The 12,972-nt window shown below is 38.1% G+C and overlaps 1 protein-coding gene across 2 annotated transcripts in view; it reads right to left on the bottom strand.

Moving 5' to 3' along the window:
- spidr (scaffold protein involved in DNA repair) overlaps positions 1 to 12,972 on the bottom strand; it is a 29,767-nt gene that overhangs the window by 8,456 nt on the left and 8,339 nt on the right. For both annotated transcript variants that reach the window (XR_003296041.2, XM_026313034.2), the window contains exons 8-11: positions 12,717 to 12,936; positions 8,206 to 8,419; positions 6,776 to 7,017; positions 1,444 to 1,602 (exon numbers count right to left, since the gene is read on the bottom strand). Coding sequence is in view for 1 of the 2 variants with exons in the window: in XM_026313034.2 (XP_026168819.1) it covers positions 1,444 to 1,602; positions 6,776 to 7,017; positions 8,206 to 8,419; positions 12,717 to 12,936 (835 nt within the window). In the remaining variant the exon portion in view is untranslated. The remainder of the gene's footprint in view (positions 1 to 1,443; positions 1,603 to 6,775; positions 7,018 to 8,205; positions 8,420 to 12,716; positions 12,937 to 12,972) is intronic.

The following is a 12,972-nucleotide window of genomic DNA, read 5'->3' as shown; positions in this document are numbered from 1 at the left end:
CTTAAATGCTTGTGTAGCAAATGTTGAAGTAGCTTTGTTTTCTGCTTTAAGGTACAGCAGTGGTGGTTTGTAGTGGTTAGTTATCTCTCCCTCTGTTATTGTTGAGAGCAGAGGAGTGGATTAATCCTTACAGATATAACTTTTTATTTATTTGTGAACAGCACACATCCAAAGTATTCCTGTAAATGTTTTGGCACACATCCAAGAATATGCCACTTCCTGGAAAACGACTTGATAAGGTTTTGCTGTCACTGAGAGGTCGATTAGTGAGCTTCAGCAGGCCTTCAGACTAAAAACCTCCACATTATAAAACTAACCCAAAAGGGTTGTGTTGGTAAAGGTATGTAGCCTCATGTACTCATGAGACAATCAAAGTGCAGTCTGAAGGTTTATCAGAAACCAAAGCCCTGTCTAGCTATTTATTATACTTAGGCACAATTTTACAACTTTGGTACAGTATCTCCATAACAACTCTTCTAGCCTTCATTGCAATGACTGTAGGATAAACAGGAGAAAAAATTTCATTATAAAATAATCTACTGGTGATTTAGTGAAAGCTGTTGGACATTGGAAAGGCTGTACCAGGTTCCAATATTCTGACCAACAATATTATGTCCCATTCAAAATAACAAGGAAGCTATATTTTGAGTACAGTGCTCAGGTGCCTAACTATTCTTTCAAGACATAGATTACTAGGATATGCTTAGAAGTCCAATGGTCACTATTTCCAGAAATTGGAAATAAATGAATGCCTGACTTATTCCAACCCGGGCCCATGTGTTTTTCCACTTGAACTAATAATATGGCCCATGTGCAAACACTGAAGATAGCCCATCCATCACAGTCTGACCACAGACAACCTTCAGGGACATTATAGGCTGCGGTGGCATTGAAAATACCAAGGATATAAACATACCCCCAGTCGTTCTCTAAATGTTCCCATGTCAGTTCTTCTAACTGCTTCTAATCTGGGACCCTTACTATGGAAACTCACAAGGGACACAGAGTGTGTACCTCAGTATCACTTTACATGTAAACACAGTGGCACTACTGGTAGGACAGCATAAAGAGGTTCATATGAGCTGCAAACACTAAACTCTCATTGTATTGTAAAGCCAGGCATTCATTTCAAAAAATGCATTCAGGGATAAAAATGAAGGATCTGCTATGGTTTATAAAGTTAGCGTTTCACACATAAGGCAGTAAAGCGACTGTGTTTGATAGTATTGCTTGCAGTTCAGAAGCTCTAGAGTGCAAAGTCCTAGGCTACCTTGCTTGCATTTTATACCAGGATCAGTGTGAGATAAGACAGTGGTGATCAATACCACAACTTGGTGTTGGTCGCAGGATGAAGTTGACCCATTGTTAAGAACTGAAATTCAGTTGAAACCTTATTTTTATCTGGTTGAGAGAGATGAGCACAAAAGAGTGCAAGGATCTCACCTTTCTCGAGTGACCCGCTGAACAACTTTAACGCCTTTTAACATGCAAGTCTTCCCCTGCCACAAGTTGCAGTACTGGTAGAGGTCATCCTCATGGGGCAGGACATGGAGTTGGACAACGCTGAACATCCCATAACTATCCTGGACAAGAACACACAGCCTGAGGAAGCACAGAAGAACAAACACCACATGTAGAGGCAAAATTAGACAGTTACACCAATTTGAATATTTATTGATAATGGTAAAAATCCCCAGTAGAGTTAATAGACAAAAGTTTCTGACCAAAACACATGCATTCTCAAGGCCTAACAAAAAAAATGTAATCCTGAATTGTTTACTGGCTGATAGTCTTCTTTACTGTCTTTCCTGGGTTACTGTTGTGCTGTTTGATGTGTTACTGTCCCCAAATGCTGATCAGCAGAGTAGCGACCAAGACGCAGTAGCACTATGCATGGTGTCACATATATCCATATCCAAGTGCACACACACACACACACAAAAAAAAAAAAAAATAAAAACACTGGAGCCTATTTCTTAAAACACTGCTCCTTAAGACTATTAATGGTCAACAGGGTTCACATGGTATGTTTAAACTAAAGTTGTTCATTTTTATTTCATTTTTATCAACTTTTACAGGAAAAATACATGGATTTTTCAAAAAGAACACATTTTTATACGAATACATATATTTATGCAAAGAATAAAAGAGTAGTGACAAGCACACTGAGCATTGCAAAGGTCTTGTCAATTAAGATCAGGTGAGTCATTCTTTTTTTTTTTTTTTTTTTAACTTGGTGCGTAGAGCTCCTTCTATCCCGGCTACACCTGTATGTTACTGGGGCTGGTTATACACACAACCAAATGTTTAATTTTTAATGCCTAATTTAATTTGTAAATACTTAAGTAAATGAATCTTCTGTTAATATGTTAAAGAGATTAAAGATTTCCCCCCAACCTTTTAAGATTTCTGTTTTTAATGTAATAATCCATTTACCTTTAATAAAAATAATGATCGTTTTATATAATTAAGCATTTAATAGAATGAATCACCACTGCTCCCAGAGCCACACTAACAATACACAAGCTTAGTACTGACATTTGGTAATGTTAATGAGGGTGGCTGGTTTGACAGGCTGCTGCTGACAGAGAAGACCTTTGGCCTACAAAGTTGTGAGGCAGTGAACTGCTGTGTATTCCTCCACTTTTGCTCCCAGTGAGCACAGAGCCTGTCTATAGGCTCCAGTATCTCAGTCAAGCCCAGACACAGCCCTGTACCAGCCCTGAGAGTAAACAGTAGAGTTCATATCCCCTGGTTAGACAAGCAACGGCCAGGAAAGAAGAGGAGGAGAAGAAGAAAAAGAAAAAAAAGGAAAGGAGGACTATCAGTAGGCCCATCATGCATGTGCATGCATGCGCACATCCCAGACACTGGGAAAGTTTTGAGATGGTTTTTTAACCACCTGATTGGGCTTATAAATGTTTTCTGTTGGTAAACATGGGGCCTGTGTGTTTGTTTTGAGAGACATGGAAATAGATATTTAAATAACATTCCTAACATGACTTTTGGTTGCGTAGGCCAAATTTTAACCAAGGTTATTCTTAGTTGTTTGCTTAATTCACAATCAGACCTATACAAGGTCTTGTTAAAAAACAAGGATTGTTGATTATACAAAATTCTATACAAATACAAAATTATGATTATACAATCATTTTCATTATGTTTTTTTTTCTCTCAAATTGCTTCAAATTGGACCAACAGTCCAGACCACAAGGACATTTAATTTAGAGTGACAATTTTTTGCTATAGATTAATGCACATTACATGCTCTAGTGAGAAAATACTGCAGGATTAAATTACAATAAACTAGAGTCCATGTTTATCATAGTGAAAGACTGGAGTTTCAAAAATGGAACTTCTTGGCACAGATGATTAAGATATATAAGATTTAGAATAGGGATGATACTTGTTACTAGAAAAAAAAGTATTTATTTTTAATAAATACAGGCATCGTTTGCTACCATCACAATAAATACTGTATAAAATATTAAATGGGAGGAAAGAAATTAAAAACACGGTTACATATGTTAAAACGACATTTCACTTTCTTTAAGATATGAGAACACAGCTACTATTGTATTTTTGTGTGGCTATATATACACCTTCATTTCTTGTGGATCCTGTTTGAACTTGAAAAAACTTAGTGTGAAATCTGATAGGACACTTCACAGATAGAGAAGAAAAAGGATGATGTGACTAGTGGTTGTATTAGCTTGACATAAACAACCACCTTCATTCAGTCCCTCTTATTAGCTGTTCACAGCCCCACTTCCCAAAACAACAACCCCTTTGCTCCCAAAAAAAATCATCTGCCATTGGCCGGTTTTAGTTACAGGCCGTTTTCAGGAATTTGTTATTGTGAGCGATCACAGAAATTTCTCAGCAACTCAGGTTTTTTTCCAGGAACTACGATCCACTGAGCCTGTGCAAACACACACACATGCTCCCTCACACACACACACAGTCACAGTGTGTGCACATGAGAGCCCACGCACATGCACATTACTTGGCAACACATTAGTAAGCGACCCACACATTAAGAATACAGCACAGAGACCTCATTGGTGGGAGGCAGACAGGCGGGATTCCTTCCTATGTGTTACGCACCAATCAGTGCAGGCAGAGTGATAAACATGGTTGTAACAGGATCCTTGCAGCACATTGTGTTCCTTCTCCACCAAGAAAAAAAAAACACAGCTAGCCTCTCCTCACTTCCTGCAAACAGTTAATCTTCTTGTTTATTCTATTCCAAATTTACGGGAACTTAACATCTTCTTCAGGCATAAATATCATACTGGCTTCGCTCCCCTGTTTGTGTTAACACAGAGGCTAAACAACAAAAGGATCAAAAAAGCATACTGACCAAGGGAGTGAGTCACAGAGTTTGGGGACACAACATAAGAGGTACAAACTGTCCCTGTCTATACAGAAGGAGGCCAGTGGGCTGCGAAGTAAACCATTCTGCTCTCAACAGAGAGGCATGCAGCCTGGAGAAGTAGTACAAGCACACAATCAACACAATGTACCAAATGCTTTTTTCTGTGCAGTAATTCAGACCAAAGGCTCTCATGAAAAGGCATGAGAGCAATAAAATGGCGAGGGTTAGTTGCTTTGGCACAATAGTGTTATTTAAAAAACAAATGACACAAAATACAGAAAAGGGTGGACAAATAATCCAAATTGAGAACTTCAACTCAAAACCTGACTTTCCAGATAATGATTAAACCTGTGACAGTATGCATTCAGTATCACCTAGATATACTGAATTCAAGCCCTCATGATCACCTCCTAACCTCTGCCTCATCTCCATCCTTTCACTGCCAACCAAGCCTGTTTAATCTGGTTGAGTTAGATAGAAATGGAGGGAAGGGCGGGACAGTTTCCGGTCAGAGGGCGGCGTTTGTTTACCAGCCACAGAAGCAGCATGGCAGGGGAAGTGTCATATTACAACTGCCACACATTTAGTCAGTTAGCTTGTCAGCTGACTGGGGCTCCCCTCCCTTCACCACAGGCTGCGCCTCAGGCCCCTCCACTCAGTAACCAATACTTTTTTTTATTACTCAGCAAAGGAGAAAAACAACAGGCCTGGGGAGGGCCAGGCAACTACAGGTCATGCTTGCTGGACTTGCCTCAAATAGAACATTCACTAATTCATTAACTATAACAAGACCACTCGAGTACACCTCTAAGTCATTCCAATAACACAGGACACTGCCAACAGTTTGTACTGGATACAATGTACACTTGTGTTTTCTGCATGTATCATCACAATAAGACTGATAATTTTTCATATTAGAGCTGCATTGATCAAAGTATTTATATAAACAAGTGAGTTTGAGGTGTTGCTATTTCAGTCAATGTGGTATAAGGTGTGTCATCAGTCATTTTATTATTTTTTGTGTTTTCCACCAGCACCAGAGCATTTTAGTATCTTTTAGCAAAATTTGTTTTCTTTTTTCAAGGCTACAACTTTACCACTCTGTGTCATTTTTAGACAGCCATTTTAAACAAAAAAAAAAAGCTCTGTTCAACCAACTGTACACTACACTTTAAGCCACTAGCTGTTGAACTTAAACATAACAAGCTTGATATCAGCCTCAGGTGTTAGTGGAGACCACATCAGAGCTACAGGAAGAGAAAATTAAGAACTACAAATAAATGCTAGGTGTATAAATAACTAAACATATTTGTTTTAACCTTTATTTCATGGTAAGTTCATTGACAGGGCACCTGTCTTTTGCATGAATGCCTTACTCACATTCACACCTGGAAGCTAAGGAGTACAACCACCAGTTTGACCTGCTTCACCAGAGCAGTTAGCATTAATGGCACCTCCCTCATTAACACAATGGTGATGAGGGAGGTAAGAGCCGCCTTTCACTTTTCACAACAAGATTATAATTGTGCCAGTCTGAGGACTGAACTGGTGGCCTTCCACACAAGCTCATTTTAGGCCACCAATACCCCCCCCCCCCCCCCCCACCATTTGCCAAATTTGATAGTTTGCTTTCTTGTCTGACAAAAAAAACTCTTAAGATATAGTCACATTTGAGAACCTGGAACCAGAAAATTGCTTGGCATTAAGCTTAAACAATGTCAAATAATTTTTTGCTTATTAAAATGGTCTTACTTACTTAAACTGACAAATGCCTTAATCTACTTAATCTTTTTAGTGCTATTTATTTTTTTCAGTGAATATTTATACATAGACTCCACTTTCAGGTAACACAGACTGAGAGGAATTGTATTTTTACATCCATATAAAATATGATGAATGTGGTTTTCTTAAGAGCAAGGTAAAAAAAAATAAAACAAACAAACAAAAAAAACCACAAAGCTGCTGAAAACCTGTTCCACCCAGTAGAATACAAAAATGGGCACCAATTCAACTCTGGCTTGCTGGTTCATGAGATTCAGAAAACATCATGCTGTCTTTCTTGAGAATTGGCTCACAGAGGGGCTGGAGTCAATTAGAAATGTTTGTGTCCTTTGTCAAGCAATGCCATATGGTTGGAGACAGTGTGAGCACTTTGTGGGGCCTGCTGCGCTGTGAACAATAGCTCAACCACTGAGACACCAGTGCCACCAAGGTGAAGCATGCAAGGTCTGAGACCAAGCAGACCAGCATGAAAATTTAACAAAAAGACTAGTTTATATTGGAGACAAACACACACACAGCAGAAAAATTGTGATTAATTTTCCCAGTCTCTCTTGGCATCAAGTAACAAACCAAAGGCCTCAGTGGGCTACCAATTATTGGCTTGTCTAACATTACCTGGTTTTCCCTTTCTCTGCAGGAGGAGGTACGAAGAATCTGGAGGGAACTCTGGGCTTGAGGATGGATACAGGAGAGCAGTTAGGCAGAGGGATGGAGTAAACCCTCTGGACCACCACCTCCACATCTTGGCTCACAGAGCCGGCCTGTCCCATTCCCTCAATAGCTTCCAGGAGAGACATGCAGTGTCTTGTCAAAACCCCTGAACCTCCAAAACTGCACAGAGCAGCGGGAGGAGCATCCTGAAGAGGAGATAACAGGAAAATGCTTACTTTGTGTAAAATACTATTGCAGGACTACAACTAACAACAAATTTCACTTTTTAATCTGCTATATCCATGATTAATTTATTAATTGTTTGGTCTACAAAATACCAGAAAATAGTTTAAAAAAAAAAAAAAGTTGTTTTGTATTATCAGTACATTAAAACCCCAAATATTCTGTTTGATACTAGGAAAGACTACAAAATCCTGCAAATATTCTTCTCAAATACTAATATTTGAAATCTGAAAACTGTACCGTTTGTACATTTGACCTTAAAACAATTAGTTACAGAAATGTTTGTTTTGTGCCTGCTGATTAAATTGTTAATGAAATAATTGTTCCTCACTTGCATAACCCTGTTTTGCTTCAAAAATATGTGTATATCTATGCAACTATTGTACAAGCTAGTGGATCTATTGTACTTACTTAACTACCAGTATATGCAATTAGGGCACAATAGATTGTCATATGATCACATGATCATAGTTTATTTAATTCTCTAGTTGAAAATCTGCTTTAAAAGTTGGGCGTGGCTTATGGCATCATGGTTTTTGTGTTTCTTGGTTGCTGCCAGAAGCGCAGTTTGTTTGTATTTGTTCAAAGTAAACAGATGTTCAGATTTAGAGAACCAAACATATAAACCAACCACTTATGATATTGCTACAGCAGAGACTGAATGCACCCGTAACTGACTGATGTGGCTTGGAAGCTCCCCCAAGACTATTTATTATTCTTTGTGTAAGAATATTGTAAAGTGAACACAATGAACCCTGCGGCAAAACTGTTGCACCTGTGATTAAACAACTATGTACTTGTGAAAAAGGTTAAACAAGCCTCTTAAGATACAATGAGTTTGTCTTTATGGGCATACATTTCTAAACCTGAGTAAAACCTTATGGGCAGTTGCCAAACTAGCCTTCATACAAAATACCTTAGCTGACATCATATCGTTAGCTGTGTTTATTTGCAGAGTTATTGGACAAATATTATATTTCTACCTTAAAGTAACTAAAGGTCCACTCAAAGAGAGAGAGAGACATAACCATGATTTAAAAAGGGATTATTTAAAGGTAATGACTTGACATTTACGGCACCAAGTACAGTACATTTTGAATTCAAAATTAAATGTAGGGCACTTTATTCTAATGATATCAAACCATACACACCTCATATGCACGTCGGGCATCTGCCATTTCTGTGGTCCTGCATACCTCCAACAGTCCAAATATCTTACCCAAATAATACGGCATGCATCTCCTTGCAGAGTGCAGGCCCTTTGGGGTGGATACGTTTGCAAGTTTGGAAGGAGGGAAAACTTTCTGGCTGAAGTGTGTGTTCAGAATGATATCACAACTGCACCCATCTATAGAAAGACTTTGCCTGAAAAGAGATAAAAGTACATCAGTTTCAGATTGAGGCTATAGCAGCTGTTCAGGTTCTTCGGTTTTCATTCTACACCTGGAATCTGCATTTTTATTTTTATTGCTTATTGAGTTTGGAACCTTGAAATTACCATGAAATTAAACACCGTCAAGGTGTTGGGCAATGATAAACCATCTGTGTTGTGATTGCACTGATAACAAATACAAAAACTCAGATTTTACATTAAATGGAATAGGCTGTTGCAAAATGTAGGGGGGCTGACAGATCCAGACTGTTTGAATGTCAAACTCAGATAAGGTACCAACCACCTCCACAGGTCTGTTCACTGTGTACCACTCAGCACAGAGCACACGCTAAAGTACATTACCCTCCTCCAGGGCAACTTAAAATACTTAACGGATGTATCTGTCCTCTTTTACTAAGGTAAAAGATATAGTTTCCATGTAAATGAGGTTCTTAAAAGGATGCACCTCTCAGTGCTGTACAACTTGATTGAAAACACTTTCCAAACGTGACATCATCTGTGGAAATATGTGCAGACACAATCAAACAAGCTGAGGGTTTATTGATGAAAAAACACCAAACCAAACGCAAAAAACACATACATGAGACCTGAAGTGCTCTTGCGCTTGCTTTATTTTGCCCTTACCGTCTTAGATTTCACTCGTCTGTGTGTGCCAACAAGGTGCTAAACATCTTTTTAAAACATTTCTGGCCAAGTAGTGTAGCTCAACCAGACAAATAACACACACCTGAATGGTAAAGGGCCTGAGAATAAAAGATAATTATATGGCGCATTGTTTGTGGTTCACTTTGAGTTACGACTTAAATTTTTCCATGTGAAATGGATAATAGTGTGATGATGGCTTATCACTGATTCAGAGCCAAGTGCACTCTGTGACTGGAACTACTGTACCTGTCACAGCTCGCCTTAGACCTGCGTTGATAGCTCAGACACAGAAATTAATCAAAATGAAATAAATAAATATATATATATATATATATATATATATATATATATTTGTTTGGATGCACAACAATAAAAAATTATTCTATGCAATCAGTTGTTAGTTTTGGGTAAACCTATCTAAAACAAAATGCGGCCTAATATGACATTTGTGACCATCATAATGTTCAGTTAAAACTGTTTTAGAGAGATGCCCATATTATGTTATAGTCATTTTGCCATTCTGTTGTCTGTCACACTGTATTATACTGAGAGGTGGTTCTAACTTTTAGCCTCACTGATAAATAGGTAAGTGTCAACACTGTCCTTTTCCAAATCAAAGACAGGTATTATTACTTTAAAAGGAATTACCTCTAGAACTCATATTATATTCAAAATACAGATATTTTTGTAGATAAAAGAGGGTGGACATAATGACAGTTATACTTGTTGCAATGTTACTGTCCCTGGTTATATTACACTGAACATGCAGTTCCTGGCATTTTTCCATCCCCTGTACTTTATGTTGTTGAGCAAGACTAATGACAACAATTTTATGCATTCCGTAGTTCCTGTACATGCTGTATACTTTTCCATACTGGTGCAGATGTGTGTTACTCATTCATTAATCACAATCATTCACAATTAATCTATTGTTATTTGACAGCCAATAATTTCAGTAATTTATCATGTAGTAAACATTTGCTGGATACACTGTGAAGCACTAAAATTTACTTCCTTTTTTATATACAGCATAATAAATGAGCAACACTGTACATTAATTCCTACTATTTAGTATTCACAGAATACACATTTAATAAACTGTTTATAAAATACTATAATATAGTTGAATGAGGACATTTTAAGTGTTTACTGATTGGATTACAACTTATCCTATGAAGATTTTGTATTCATATGTTGATGCATCAAAAATAATGATGGAGTACTTTTACTTATACTTTTTTGCTACTAATTCAGTTGAAAATATGAATGAAAGACATTTACTTGAAATTGACTATTTTTATATCATGGTTTTACTACTTTTACTAGTGTATCCTGATTTCTTTCACCTATGAAAAAACCAAAACAAGCACTCATGTTATGATTAAGCCTGATAGCAACATTTATCAGTCCAAAATCTGAGCAGCGATTATTAATCAGTCAAAGTCATCGCAGTCTTAGTAGACTGGAACGTACTGTTCACGGGAACAGGTACACTGCCTGTACAGGAAGTCTGACCCTATTGTGAACAGGTGAGTGGGCAGCTGTCATCATCAGACAGGTAGTCCGGTTAAGGAGTGGCCATGGTTGCTAGCGTCACAGCTCGTAAGTGAATAATGCCTGCAGGTATTTCCGCTCAGACTTCAACCCACTCACAAGAAGGTGTGGGAAGTGGGCGGCGTCAACCTACGCAGTGTAGGAATTATGGAGGATGAGAAGTGTCACACAGGAAGCCCATAAGAGGAATGCTACCAGACATGCTGATGCTCTAAATTCTGGGTTTTTCCATTTTTGCTTTTCCTTTAGCTGTAAGAGTTAGATTAACTCAAACAAATATTAAGCTTCTAATCATCTTTTCTTAGTTATGACTGTTCCTCTTTATGATTTTAGAGACGTTTTCTTATGTGCAGAGTAAATATATGGATCAATTTCAAATGAAGTAGTGTTATTTACATCAACAAATGAGAGTGTAAGGATGCATGCTCATATTAAAAGGTAATTCTTTGAAAGAATAAATGGGTGTGTTTTAGGAAGGCTCTACTCCATCTTGTGATTTCAGGAAAAGAAACAGGAAAGGAGAGGTGCTAAAGCTAGAGATACTTTCAAACCACCATGTGTTTTCAATCTTAGACCTCTGGCTCCCTGCACTCCCTGCTCCCAAATGCTCCAGAAAATAATCCTACTGTGTTTTTTCCCCAGCTTGCTGGAAATGACCTAACTACTGCCAGGAAGAGGTATGTGAAGCATTCCCTGGAGCTGTTTGTGACGTCAGAACACAGAGGAGGCCCCTGTACTTCCGCCAGCCTGGATATTCCAGATCACACTCAACCCAAACTCCCAACAGCTGCAGTCAACTTCTCCTTGCTCCAACTCCAAAACAATCCAAAAACACACAAAACCCTGACTCCTCCTCCCTCCCCCCAGCCTTTCTGCCCTGTATGTGAGGATCTGTTCCTCACATCTGGGCCTTTAGTGCTTACTGAGAACAGGACGTTATGAAACCCACAATTTTTTAAAATAATAACTACAGAATTAATATTTTCAATGCATATTTATGTATACTTGTGACTTTCAGAATGCCTTCTCAGCATTATTTTGAGATCCTGTGACTCTGTCCTACATGTAATGAGTCAATTTTGTATTGGGTAAGTGCCAGGAAGTCTTTTTTTTGGTGGTTTTTGATCACCTGCCAAGAGATGATTAACTTAACCCTTTAATGTTCTGCTCAACTGTTTGGTAGAGCATACTGAAAGGCTTCACTGACCAAAATAAAATAAATTTTCACAGTATGTCACCCTCCCAATATCTTGTGCTATTGTAGACAGAGATAATTATGTTTGCTGTAACTTAAAATTGATCTATACTTAATGCAGATGAGTCAATTATTTAGTCATTTGACAGAAAACTAAACAACTCATATTTGTTACTTCAGTCACTGGTTTCATGGTCTAAATTGTGAGGATTTTGTCCTTTTGCATCTTCATTTTTTCAGTCAGAAAAATAATCTTATTACTGTGACATACATATACTCCATCTTCAGCCATTATATAGATTTATCAATTAATAGGAAACAAAAGTTAATCTTAAATTGTGGCTTACTACTTTAACTTACAAAATCAAGTTGTTTGCAGCTGACACTTAATAGCTGCCAATTTTAGACCCAGATAACATAACTGCTTTGCAGCTCCAAATATCCAAATGCAAACCTTTTTGTGCATCTGTACAAAAAGAGCAAAACAGGATTTTTGTTCAAAGACAATTTTTAGACACATTTTAAGATCAAAAAAGTAATAGAAGTAACAATTTGTGGCTTTATGTTTCTTTCCACAAAAAAAGTATACATTTTTTTAAATCCAGACTTTATCCATGACTTTATGGACAAATATGTCTCATTTAAAAACTAACTTCTGGACACAAGATGTATCCTACTTCACTGAAAAGTTGATTCTCAGTGTATGTGCACTGAAGGTTTCAAATTTCAACATTAAAAACAGACCTCTGGCGTTAAACTGTGCACACAAATCATTCTGAACAGTGACAGTCAAACATCCAGGTGAAGTCATAATAAGTGAAGCACATTTAGTTCAATGGAGGGGGACACATGTGACACATATTGCATCCTCTCACCATGGTGGGTGTATGTGGATGATATCTCCGGGTGCAGGACTCAGCTGGGCTGCAGTCTCTCTGTTGAACAAAACCAGCATACAAGCTCTCTCCTGAGTGACACTGTGGTTGTGCTGGTGGCCTTCTTCAGGCCGCTGGGGGTGCTCACAGTGAACCACTTGCATGCCGCACTCCTCTTGAACCTCCATCACCTCCAGCACCAGCACGCCAGGATTGTCCACTGGAGTGCAGAGCAACAACAACACAGATGTTGAGT

Source organism: Mastacembelus armatus, chromosome 17 (assembly GCF_900324485.2).
Source record: "Mastacembelus armatus chromosome 17, fMasArm1.2, whole genome shotgun sequence".
Lineage (NCBI taxonomy): Eukaryota > Metazoa > Chordata > Actinopteri > Synbranchiformes > Mastacembelidae > Mastacembelus > Mastacembelus armatus.
The sequence above is the reverse complement of the archived record's forward strand: the minus strand, read 5'-3'. Positions and strand labels throughout refer to the sequence as shown.